General features: G+C 43.7%; 1 protein-coding gene across 1 annotated transcript in view; it reads left to right on the forward strand.

The window, feature by feature from the left end:
- emid1 (EMI domain containing 1) overlaps nt 1-13868 on the forward strand; it is a 438363-nt gene that overhangs the window by 344933 nt on the left and 79562 nt on the right. Inside the window, exon 7 of the mRNA XM_063034463.1 lies at nt 1122-1193. Coding sequence (XP_062890533.1) covers nt 1122-1193 — 72 coding nt within the window. The remainder of the gene's footprint in view (nt 1-1121; nt 1194-13868) is intronic.

The following is a 13868-nucleotide window of genomic DNA, read 5'->3' on the forward strand; positions in this document are numbered from 1 at the left end:
TCACAGGAAGAAAGTCCAAATTCCTCACAGGCAGCTAGTAATGTCTTATGTGATGAAGAACAGATAAAAGCATGAATATGTGGATGATGTCATTGTGGTGCTCAGAAGCTCACACAACTGGTCAGATTGGCATACATCTTAGTTTGTTTTGACGCCACAATGAGAGGTATTTTCATGTTTTGGATCTAGTGACACCTTCTGCTTCGAAGTCTGAAAGGAATTAGTGTGACAAGTCAAGCCTTGAAGATTGTCTCAGAGATATCTGATCCTTCTTGTGCCATCACTGGAGTTAAAAACTGCCAATTACCGGGCTTTGCCGTCCACGTGACCGTGGCACGTGGTCTGTGAGTGCTGGGAGTAGTGTTAACAGTAAGCTGCTCGGAGCTGGCATACGAATGCTCTGGTTCACCTGTCCACAAGGCTATCGGAGATGGCACATGCCCAGGCACGTGAAAAGTTACAGGGGAAATATCATCACCCAGCTAGCAGTCCACTCATTGATATGTATTGGAGAGCCTTGCTCTGAGATATAGTCAATCATTTATTCAATGAATCATCCTCACACTTCCATTGTTTTAACGTATAACAACAGGGAATGAGGCCCCCCGATGTCGACTGTGGATATTGCGTCCAACTTGCCTCCATGATCCGTACGCCGGGGCCGGATGACATGGAAAGTAAGCTGTTGCCCCTGCAGCAGGCTCCCTCTCTCCATGCAGCTGATGAATCCAAAGCAACAGCAGAGACCGATACAGTTTGGCACCAGCGGCGTCGCAGGAGTTGCCAGTCAGCACTGAACTCAAAGTAGGGCTGCCTTAGGGAATAGCTCCGGGTTTTTCCCTCAGGGTTATTCCCGAAGCCGGCGCTATGAGTGGGTATAGTCGCAAGGCAATGGAAATTTGAGATCAGAGCTTTCTTTCTGGTAGAGGAGCTACCAACCACAGCTATCGAGCCACATCTGCCCGGACAACAAGGAATATGTTAAGATTATCTATACCATTGTCTATTTAATGCCATGATGGGATATATTATACCTCTCTAATTCCCACAGATATTTACATGCTTTGTTGTCTGAGGATTGCCTTTAATTTTTTTTTCTCTGTCCTTATTAATAACTTCAGGTCCAAGGGGTGAACCAGGTATTCGTGGTCCATCTGGGGTTCCAGGAGCACAAGGGCCTGTCGGGCCACCAGGTTAGTGGTTCCTGTGAAAGCAAAATACTGCAGAGGCTGCTACTCTGAGGTAAAAACAAGAAGCTGCTAGAAATACTTGGCAAGTTGGGCAGTATCTATGGAGGGATAAGCAGAAAGAACATTTCGGGTCAATCATCAATGGTTTCTTTACAGTGCTCGAAGCTGAGCAGCCAATTTGTTATGTTTATTTGGTGCCTGAGCAAAAGAAAGTAGTAACGCTTATGCAAGTGAATAATTAAAACACATTTTCATTGAATTATAAATTGCTGTGGAAAGATAAAAAGGATTCTTCATCTTCCACTTACGTTCTCAATATTTATTGCTTATTTATTATTATTATTTATTTCTTTTTGTACTTGACCAGTTTCTTGTCTTTTGTACGCTGGTTGAACGCCCAAGTTGGTGTGGTCTTCCATTGTTAAGGTTATTATTCTATCATGGATTTATTGAGTATGCCTGCAAGAAAATAAATCTCTAAGTTCAAAAGTAAATTTATTATTGAAGTACATATATGTCACCATCTACAACCCTGAGATTGATTTTCTTAAAGGCATACTCAACAAAATCCATAATAAAATGATAACCATAACAGAATCAATGAAAGAGGTGCACACTGGTAGGACACTGGTAGAATTGGTGACATATATGTACTTCTATAATAAACTTACTTTTAACTTTAAAATGAAAAGACAAATCTGCTTTGTGTCCATCGTACTGAGTTAGAAGGAGTTGGCCCTTGCATCTATCAATAAGTCCTTCTGAGCAAATCAGGTCTTTCCCATTTGATGAGAAAATCTGCAGATGCTGGAAATCCAAGTTTCACACACAAAATGCTGGAGGAGCTCGGCAGGCTTAGCGGCATCCATGGAAAAGAACAAGAAGACGACATTTCGGCCCAGGTCCTTTACCATACGATACTGAGTGACCATGAAGGCAACTCTGGAGGCATCATCATTGCAAATGCTGGATAGAATCGTAGTTTGTTCATTCGTTATGTGCAATGCCATATGATGTAGGTGATCGTGGTCTTTCCATGACCATGATTGTTCTTTCCAAATTTTTCTACAGAAAATGACTTCCACAGAAGTCATTTGCCATTGCCGCCTTCTGGGCAGTGTCTTTACAAGGTGGGTGACCCTAGCCGTTATCAATACACTTCAAAGATTGTCTGCCTGACGTCAGTGGTCACATAACCAGGACTTGTGATATGCACCAGCTGCTCATACGACCATCCACCACCTGCTCCCATGGCTTCACATGACCCTGATCGGGGGGGCCAAGTGGGTGCTACACCTTACCCAAGGGTGACCTGCAGGCTAGCGGAGGGAAGGAGCGCCTTACACCTCCTTTGGTAGAGACATATCTCCACCCCGCCGCCCAGAATACTGGATCTTTTGCATCCTGTCGGTTTCCTAGTGTATCTGGCCATCTGATCAGCAGGAACTGCTGCAGACTTTAAACAGCAAGGTGACTGCTTCAATTGCAGCAGCCGAAGAACATCTCTCTTTTCTAGGTAGGTAAGTAACTACTGGATAAGATGCTTGTCTCTTCCTCCCAGCTAGACAACTCTTCCCAGTCACCCAAAGTTGGCTTCTCAGTCTAGACCACAATCCCTCCCTGTCGAGACTGCACTCTAACCCTTTTAGGCCACTGCTCCTCCAATTTCAGGCTATCCTCCTCTCTGTCAAGAAATTGCCCTCATAGAGTATGACAGCACAGAAACAGGCCCTTTGGTCCATCTAATCCATGCCAAACTATTATTCTGTCTAGATTCATCAACCTCCACCTGGACCACGGCCCTTGTAAACCTCCCATCTTAACCGAATTTCTCTTAGTCTGGGTCACTACCCATCCTAACTATTTCCAACCACTGTTTTCCTTCCTTTGGATCATTCAGTTTCCCAGATCCTCTTCAAGGTTTTTCTGAGGGCCAAAAATGGAAGCAGAGCAGTTAGTCATAAAATTGTCTTTTCCTTCTGAGTTTCCTAAGATCACCCATTGGGTGGCAGCAGCTGACATGTCGGCTGGTAGCTGGGTTGAAAGCTGAACAGAATGGATGCGTTGGGCCTCTTGTTTTGCACTGACTACATTTCAAAGCTTTATATTGTCTGTAGAGCGCCCATAGCAAATAAAGTTCAAAGTAAATTTATTGTCAAAGTGCATATATGTCACCATATACAACCCTGAGATCCATTCTGCTCTGGACAAACTCAGCCAATCTATAGAATAGTAACTATAACAGGATCAGTGAAAATCAACCAGAGTGCAGAAGGCAACAAACTGTGAAAAAAAGGCAAATATAAAGAAGTAGTAATAAATATCGAGAACATGCGATAACGAGATAAAGACTCCTTGAAGTGAGATCATTGGCTGCCCAACGGATGGGCAAGTGTGTGCAGTTAACCCCTTTGTTCAAGAGCCTGATGGCTGAGGGGTGGTAACTGTTCTTGAACCTGGTGGTACAAGTCCTGAGGCTCTTGTACCGTCCACCTGAAGGCAGCCACAAGAAAGGGGCCTGGCCTGGTTGGTAGGGATCTCTGATGATGGATGCTGCTTTCCTGCAACAGCGTAAATGTGCTTAATGGTTGGGATGGCTTTACTCATGATGTATGGGGCCAAATCCACTTGAAAACTAACTAAAAGTCGCTGAGAGGCTAAGGGAGGGAGTATTGATTGAATTCCAAGTTGAGAAGTTGGCTTAATCCTGTATTGCAAACCAACAATAAAATCATTCAACTCTTCCATAATTCATGTAAAACAAAAAGGAGTGAAATGAGTGTAATTGGATCAAATTCAAACAATGACAAGCAGTCAAACACAAGTGTAATTGGATTAAATTCAAATGCGACCAGAAAGTTAAAAATATGCGCTCCTTTGGCCCTCCCCCTCTCTACATGCCAAGCAGGTGAACAGGTGACCATTCATTCATTTTCACCACCCCCAAACTCACGTGACAAATTACCCTAACCCAGAGTGAGGATACACAACACAGACAGACAGTAAATGGCAACACACACAAAATGCTAGAGGAACTCAGCAGGCCAGGCAGCATCTATGGAAAAAGAGTACAGTCGGCGTTTCAGGCCGAGACCCTTTGGCAGGACTGGAAAAAAAGATGAGGATTGAGAGTGAGAAAGTGGGGGGAAGGGAGGAAGAAATACAAGGTAGTAGGTGATAGGTGGAACCGGGAGGGAGAAGAAGGGAAGTAAGGAGCTGGGAAATTGATTGGTGAAAGACATAAAGGGTTGGAGAAGGGGGAATCTGATAGGAGAGGGTAGAAGGCCATGGAAGAAAGGGAAAGAGGAGGAGCACCAGAGGGAGGTAATGGGCAGGTAAGGAGATAAGGTGAGAAAGGGAAATGGGAATGGAAAATGGTGATGAGGAGGGACATTAACAGAAGTTCAAGAAATTGATGTTCATGCTATCATATTGGAGCCACCCAGATGAAATATAAGGTGTTTCTCCTCCAACCTCATCGCGACAGTAGAGGAGGCCATGGACTGACATGTCGGAATGGGAATAGTATGTGGAATTAAAATGGGTGGCCATCGGGAGATCCCGCTTTTTCTGGCGAACGAAGCGTAGGTGCTCAGCAGAGCCATCTCCCAATCTGCACCAGTTCTCAGGAGGCCAGACCGGGAGCACCAGATGCAGTAGGTGACCCCAACAGACTCACAGGTGAAGTGTCACCTCACCTGGAAGGACTCTTCGGGGCCCTGAACAGTAGTGAGGGAGGAGGTGTAGGGGCAGGTGTGGTACTTGTTCCACTTGCAAGGGTAAGTTCCAGGAGGGAGATCAGTGGAGAGGGACAAATGGACAAGGGAGTCGTGTAGGGAGTGATCCCTGTGGAATGCAGAAGTAGGGGGAGGGAAAGGTGTGCCTCCATTTGAGGGGGAAGGCTTCCCTCCTTCACTATTCTCATTCCCATTTACCTCTCTTATCTCATCTCCTTACCTGTTCATCACCTCCCTCTGGTGCTCCTCCCCCTTCTCTTTCTTCCGTCTCCTTCTCTTTCTACCCTCTCCTAACATATTCCCCCTTCTCCAGCACTTTATCTCTTTCACGTACCAGCTTCCCAGTTCTTTACTTCACCCCTCCCTGTCTCCCGGTTTCACCTACCACCTACCACCTTGTACTTCTTCCTCCCCTCCATCACCTGCTTGCTCTAACTTCTCATCTTTCTTTCTAGTTCTGAAGAAGGGTCTCAGCCCAAAACGTTGACTGTTTACTCATTTCCACATATGCTGCCTGACCTGCTGAGTTCCTCCAGCGTTTTGTGTGTGTTGCTTTGGATTTCCAGCACCTGCAGATGTTTCCTTTTTTGTGATTAGACAATAAATAGAAACATGGATCTATTGCTCTCCCAGTTACTCTCTCAAAACTTTGGATTTGATCAGAAAGTTTTTCATTTTTCTTGCTTTACTCTCAACATGGGCTGCCCAGTCCCCCTTTTTGTTTCCTTTTTATTATTTTTTGTTTTTGTTTATAGAGAATAGTGGGTGTTTTTCCCTATATATAAAATCATGTTTTTTAAATCTTTTTTCTCTTTTTATGAAATGATAAGAGGAGTATTTTATTTTTTATTCTATACTATTAGATTAATACTATGTATGATCTTGAGAATGTTTATTTTACCTTTTACATGTATTGTTATCGATATAGATATCTAAGATAATCCTCCTCCTGTTCGTATATATGTACTTTTTTAAAATTCATAAAAGGATTGAGAAAGAAAGAAAGAAAGAAACATGGCTCCTACAGTGCCTTTATCATGAAATGTGATAGACAAGGGGAAAGTTTCTTCAAATTTTCTTTGAAAGGTGCAACTAAAAACATGGATTTTTTTTTGATGCATTAATAACATAAAATGTAACTAAATGCTCTGGGAGAATTGTATCAGACCCAAAAAGGGATGGTGGGTGTTGGATTAGAAAACATTTCTTAACCAGGGCATGGTTGAAATTTTGAGTTCTCAGCTACAAACCGTTGCTGAAGCAAGACACATAAATTCCTCCCAAAAGGGAATTCAGCAGTTGCCAGAAAAGCAGTGTAACTAACTGACTGCTGTCACATTCTGTGATCTTTTCCTCTTATTAGTCATGGTTCTTGTGCTTTGGGAACAAATGGCCACTTGGGCGCATAATGTTTTTAATTTTTGAAGCAAGGTTTGAGCCCATTCCAGCATTGTGCAACTCTTCAACAGATCCCTGCTGACAGAAGGTTAATAAGTTCCTTGTCGAGATACTATGCTGTCTATTACTGGACAGTATCAGATTTTGCTTATGAATTCATTCCTGGGATGTAGTCATTGCTGGAAAAGCTGATATTTATTGCCCATCCCTAATTGTCTTTCAGCCAAGGGTAATTAAGGGCTAACCACTTTGCTTTGCATCCATGTGCCAACTGGGTAAGGAGGCTAGGTTCCTTTTCTTAAACCTTATTACTGAACCAGACGGGTTTTCAGAACAATCTAGTGTTTCGAAGTCCAAAGCACTTTTATTATCAAAGTATGCATATTATACACAATCTTGACATTTGTCTCCTTACAGGCAGCCACAAAACAAAGAAAACCCAAAAGAACCCATTTTTAAAAAAGAATATGAAACACCCAAATGCACACAAGGGGGGAAAAAAAACTGTGCGAACAGTAAAGTTAAGCAAATAGCATTCGGAACTGAAGTTTTATGAAAGACACGAGGCCAGGCGTCACTGTAGCTGGAGCAGGCCACAGTGTCAGTTCATTGCAGAGCTGAGTAAACATCGTGAGACCACGGGTGCAAAGCCAGATATCACTGCCATCTTTAGTGGTAGTGACTTTGCACTTCTTTAATAAATTAAATTTAAATTCACCAGACATCTGTTTATTCATGTATTGACCATGTCTATATTGATTTGCCCTGAGGAGCAGTCTTCCTGAACCACTGCAGTCCTTTTGAGGAAGGCCCTCACACAGCACTGATGGGAGGACATTTTAAGATTTAGGCCCAAGGACAATGAAGTGGATTGGAAAGGAACCAGAGGGTGATATTTCTCCAACAGGACCACAGCCTTGCCGTAGGGTTTGGAGGCTTGTGTGCCTCAATGACCCGGAGAGCTATGTTGGCTGGAGTCAGGGCCTTGTGGTTTGACTCTTGGTAGGGTCACCCATGTCAAAGGTCAAAGGGTAGATGCCAGACTAAGAGTGGTCCACCAGACCTCCAGGTTCAGGGGTGCAGCTCAGGGCTAACAACCCTGACTGGTCAACAAACAATGTTATGGAAACAGCAGTGAAGAATCCTTCAAGACTGACAGAGATGGAAGACCTTCATTGCTGGCCTAAACGCCAACAGGCAGTAAGTAAGTAAGAAGGTGCAATTACCTCAACATCTCTCTTAATCTAAGAGATTATGGGTTTGGGAGGTGTTGACGGAGCAGCCTGGCAGAGGACAGTCTGGAGATGGTATGTGCTGCAGACAGGTAGTGGCAGAGGGAATGGATGTGTGGAGAAGGGCTTAGGGTCCTTCTCTGGTCAGCTGCTTTGACCCCGATTGTGTTGAGCTGTTGAGAGTTGCTGGAGTTGGCTAGGTAAGTAGTGGATATGCCCTCACACTGCTAAACCTGTGCATAGGAGGGACACCTTGCAGCACACCATGTCGCTGACCTGCCCTTATAATAATGGTATTTATGCCACTGTGCCTCTCGAGTTTCTGGTCAGTGGTGATCACCAGGATGGGCGACTCAGTAACTGTTATGTTTTGTAACTAAAAAAAATTAAACTAATTCAAAGGAAGACACGGGAGTCCGAAACGTGGGTCGAACCTCAAGTTTACTTTAAGCGTGGCGCGCAAGTATCAAGTGGTAATGTGATGACATATGCAATTCACGTATTTTTACATATAACCTGTAATTAATTATTTAAACAAATAACAATAAACTTAATCAAACAATATACAAGATTACCCACGCAAACACGAGGAATTCTGCAGATGCTGGAAATTCAAGCAACACACATCAAAGTTGCTGGCGAACGCAGCAGGCCAGGCAGCATCTCTAGGAAGAGGTACAGTCGACGTTTCAGGCCGAGACCCTTCGTCAGGACTAATTACCCAAATGTTACTGAAATACACAACAGTAATACTACTGAATGTGATAGATAGTAGGCTGGATTCTCTCTAGCTCTGTTTATTAGTGCCTGGCATTTTTGTTGAGCAGTGTTAGTCCAGATTATTAACAACATTTAAATTCTTGTCCTGGTGGGAATTGAACTTCTAGATCACCAGCCTAGTAACTTAAGCACCGTGCCACCATCAGCGAGGCCTTGTCACGATGGTTGCTGGCAGGACGAGACGCGGATGGAGGGAATGGCTGGCTCTGTCAGGGTGAGTGCTGGCTATGGCTCAACCCCGCTGCGGAGGGACGGCAGACTCCCCATGCAGAAGAGGAGACAGGAGGTTAGACTGAGGAATACCAGCAGAGCATCGGAGGCAAGATCAAGCGACACCGCGAGACAAATCATTCTTCACAAACGCAAGGACTCCGCTCCAGTGCTAAATGAGAGTCCCCTTTAAATAATCGCAAAATGCGGGAAACCCTTGCCAGTCCCCCCCAGCATTCTTCTAAATTCCAGGGAGTACAGGCCCAAAGCTGCCAAACACTTCTTAAATGTTAACCCCTTCATTCCCGGAATCATCCTCGTGAACCTCCTCTAGACTGTCTCCAATGACAGCACATCCTTTCTGAGATATGGAGCCCAAAACCGTTGACAAAAGTGCAGCCTGACTGCTGTCTTATAAAGGCTCAGCATTGATTTTATATTCTATTCCCCTTGAAATAAATGCCAACATAGAATGCTGCTCCTCTCCTTCACCCCACATCCAGAGGAAACCCCACAGATCGAGTATTTATACTTCATTGCAAAGTTTGGATTCAATTTCTTCAAAAATTTTGAAGGCCATCCCAGCATTATTTAACAATAGTCCAGGCTTCCATAAATTCCTATGTTGTGTTTATTTCTTATTAAATTTTTAGCATGTCAGCCAAAACAATCACATTGCAAATATTCTTGTAACAGAGTCTCGGTTATTAAGAACAGTTAACACTATGCACAGCATAGTACTTTGGTTTACTTTGGAATGCTCTGTCATGGAGAGAATGCTGATGATTTTAATGTTCTCCGTTGTTTATTTCATTCACAGTAAGTAGTTTTGGCTCTCTTTGCTCTCGTTCTAAGGAACTTTGTATTTGAATAAAAATACTGCTTCTTTAAAACTGCAGCTGTCACCTATAAGTTGTAACCAATGTTTAAAGGAAGTTTCATAACTTAACCATACATTAAATCAAAATAAAGAAGCCATTAAGTTTATTGTTCCATAACTTTTCCTCTGTGCAGGTGTTTATGAAGGAGTTAATGTTATACCCAAAACTTTGAAGTATCTCATTCATATTTTCCAAGTGCCTTCAGTGAAAATGTATTTCATCCAGATATTGATTTCTTTGGTGAAATTCAAAGTGCAAAATTAACACTGAAGGAAGATGTAGAAATTTAATCACAGACAAGACAATATCTGCAGATTCTGGAAATCCAAGCAACACACACAAATGCTGGAGGAGCCCAGCAGTCCTACTGAAGGGTTTCGGCCCAAAACATTGACAGTCCTGCTGAAGGGTTTCAGCCCGAAATGTCGACTGTACTCTTTTTCCATAGATGCTGCCTGGCCTGCTGAGTTCTTCCAGCATCTTGTGTGTGTTATAGAAATTTAACATACTTTGAGGAAATTATTTCAGTGAAAGTATCCTGCTTTTGAAAGTAAAAATTGAAATTAAATTTGCCTGAAAGCTACTTTCTCCTCTTTCTCCCACTTCTCGCTTTAAGTTTTTGCTCCATATCAGTGTGAGCGTGTGCAACATACTTTGCCCATAGATGCTATTACTGAAGAGGAAGTTCATCATACGATGCCTAAGCAGGGAACTAGATGATAAGGCGGTATCTCATTGAAACATATTAAATATTGAAAGGCCTAGATAGAGTGGATGTGGGGAGGATGTTTCCTATAGTGGGGATGTCCAGGTCCACATGGCATACAGGGGACATCCATTTAGCACAGAGATGAGGAGAAATTGCTTTAGCCAGAGGGTGGTGAATCTGTGGAATTCATTGCTGCAGATGGCTGTGGAGGCCAAGTCATTGGATATATTTAAAGCAGATTAATCAGGGCATCAAAGGTTACGTGATGATGGCAGGAGAATGGGATTGAGAGGGATAATAAATCAGCCATGTTGGAATGCTGGAGCAGACTTGATGGGCCGAAATGCCTAATTCTGCTCGTATGTCTTGTGCTCTTTACCAGAGTGGATCCAGTGGCATTTTCTGAAATGCCACTTGAAGTCGACTTCCTTCTAATAAATTGTGGAGAAGTAAGACCTTTTCAGACGTGCTACATTATGCTTTCATTGTTAACGGCGTTACGTCCTTTGACCGGGGGAGTTATTTCACTGACACCACTGTGGTTCTGTGGGACAGGTGGGACTTTCCAGATGTCCCAATTAAAAGCAACACAGGACCCTCTCTGTTTAATTATGATGCATGTATATCTTAAATTGCCCATTTGCCATAAAGTTATAGCGACATAGTGACTGACCTTCAGAGCTGTGTGGGTCAATTCTAGGTAGAGGGTTTGAGATTTGGGTCAGATACTGTGACACAGCTGTAGGAACAGGAAATTAAAGCGGTTTCTCGACAGTCTTTGCTCCCTCAGCCAGCTGACTCTCAAGAAAAGGTCCGTCTGCTGGGTCCTTGGTGTTCTGAGACATTGTGTGGTGTTAGTGATTTCCACCGCTTACTTATGCTGCGAATGGCTTCAAATGGATCATCTGGCCCAATCACAGGCAGGAAAATGATGCCTGGATAAATATTTTGTTTAAACAGGTGTAGCACGCATTGGTCAAAACAGGTCAAAGAAAATTAATGTTCCTTTCTTTTTTATTATTTTTCTTATAGCAATTTTTGCCACTCTGACCTTTTAATAAATCACTATAACTTTCCTGCTGATACAATTATCTCCTGTTGCCTGTGACATTGGGCAGTAGGGTGGACTGAATTAGAAGTTGTTTCCTTGCTTTGGTAACAAGAGAATCTTGCTTCACATTGATTCTTTTTTCTTGCAATAGACCATAAGACATTGGAGCAGAATTAGGCCATTCAGCCCATCGAGTCGGCCGCACCATTTGATCATGGCTGATCTATTTCCCTCTCAACACTATTCTCCTGCCTTCTCCCTGTAACCTTTCATGCCTGGACTTACCAAAAATATATCATCCTCTGCTTTAAATACGTTCAATGACCTGGCCTCCACAGCTGCCTGTGGTAATGAATCCCACCGATTCTCCATCCTCTGGTTAAGCAGAAGCCGGCTGGTGGTGTAGTGACATCTGCACCGGACTTCGAGGCGAGTGGTCCTGGGTTCGAATCCGGTCGGCCCCTTGCACGCTTTCCATCCATGCTGGGTTGAGTGTCAAGCTAGCAACTCGGCCTCATAAAAAACAGACAAATGCTAACAGAATGGCAAGGTTTCCAGCCGATACGCCACAAAGCGAAGAGAGAAATAACAAGACCTGGCTAAATAGTGAATGTATCTGTATCATGAGTGAGGTACAGAGACGTGGTGTGTACAAGTACAACGGGCCGTGAGTTTTCCCATTGAGGTGATCCAACCCTCCTGAACTGATTTTGCCATTAAATATGGAAAATGTTGGATCTGCGACCAATTAGGAGTCAGAACGTTTTACGTCCGCATATAAAGAGGAGTCTGCGATTCAGAAATACTTGCTCTGTGAGATCTGCTGGCATGAAGTTGTAATCGCACACTGCTGAACTCTCGTGGAGCATCTCCAAACAGAATACATTTGAAACATTTTTGTATCAGAAATACTTTATGGCAAAATGGGAGAAAAAGACACTTGAATGACTGACAGTTAATTCACTCCAAAAGCCAAGTATATGAGTACTGAGCAAAAGACTTAATAACATATTTATAGCTGGGGTTCCAAAGGCTTCTGCTCAGTACCGTAGTGATTTTATGTATTGCACTGTACTGGGGCTGCAAAAAAAACACAAATTTCATCACGTATGTGAGTGATCATAAATCTGATTCAGGTACGGGTCTCTAGAAACAGAGAAACATAGAAAATAGGTGCAGGAGTAGGCCATTCGGCCCTTCGAGCCTGCACCGCCATTCAGTATGATCATGGCTGATCATCCAACTCAGAACCCTGTACCAGCCTTCCCTCCATACCCCCTGATCCCTTTAGCCACAAGGGCCATATCCAACTCCCTCTTAAATATAGCCAATGAACTGGCTTCAACTATTTCCTGTGGCAGAGAATTCCACAGATTCACCACTCTCTGTGTGAAGAAGTTTTTCCTAATCTCGGTCCTAAAAGGCTTCCCCTTTATCCTCAAACTGCGACCCCTCGTTCTGGACTTCCCCAACATCAGGAACAATCTTCCTGCATCTAGCCTGTCCAATCCCTTTAGGATTTTATACGTTTCAATCAGATCCCCCCTCAATCTTCTAAATTCCAACTAGTACAAGCCCAGTTCATCCAGTCTTTCTTCATATGAAAGTCCTGCCATCCCAGGAATCAATCTGGTGAACCTTCTTTGTACTCCCTCTATGGCAAGGATGTCTTTCCTCAGATTAGGGGACCAAAACTGCACACAATACTCCAGATGTGGCCTCACCAAGGCCTTGTACAACTGCAGTAGTACCTCCCTGCTCCTGTACTCGAATCCTCTTGCTATAAATGCCAGCATACCATTCGCCTTTTTCACCGCCTGCTGTACCTGCATGCCCGCTTTCAATGACTGGTGTATAATGACACCCAGGTCTCGTTGCACCTCCGCTTTTCCTAATTGACCACCATTCAGATAATAATCTGTTTTCTTGTTTTTGCCACCAAAGTGAGTAACTTCACATTTATCCACATTAAATTGCATCTGCCATGAATCTGCCCACTCACCTAACCTATCCAAGTCACCCTGCATCCTCTTAGCATCCTCCTCACAGCTAATACTGCCGCCCAGCTTCATGTCATCCGCAAACTTGGAGATGCTGCATTTAATTCCCTCATCCAAGTCATTAATATATATTGTAATTCTCTATTGTGGATTGAGAGTGGGAGGTGGGCAGGGAGAGGGGAATCAAGGTTGGGAAAAGGGCAAGGGAGAGGGAGAGGGAGAGGGGAGGGAGCAGGAAGCACCAGAGAGACATTCAGTAATGATCAATAAACCAATTGTTCGGAATCAAATGACCTTGCCTGGTTCTCAGGGCTCGGCCACCACAACTCCCCCGCCCCACCCCGCCCCTGACGCTCCTTCTCTGCTACCTGTCGCACACACCTCCCGTGGCGCTCCACCCTCACCATTCCCAACATCCTTCGTGCCCGCCAGATTTACAAACTTGCTCTCCATTCCATGTTGACAAATGCAGTCCTGTGCAAAAGTCACCCTAGTTACACATGCGTGCCTAAGACTTTTGCACAGTGCTGAGGTATATGAAACACCTTTTAGCAAAGTGAGAAACGAAGCCACCTGAACGTCTTACAATTAATTCACTCAAAAACCCAAGTATATACTGGGCATGGATCGTTATGAGAACTCTTCAAAATTTAGCAAGAGAATGGCGGAATCCCAGGAGA

Source organism: Mobula hypostoma, chromosome 27 (assembly GCF_963921235.1).
Source record: "Mobula hypostoma chromosome 27, sMobHyp1.1, whole genome shotgun sequence".
Taxonomy (NCBI): Eukaryota; Metazoa; Chordata; class Chondrichthyes; order Myliobatiformes; family Myliobatidae; genus Mobula; species Mobula hypostoma.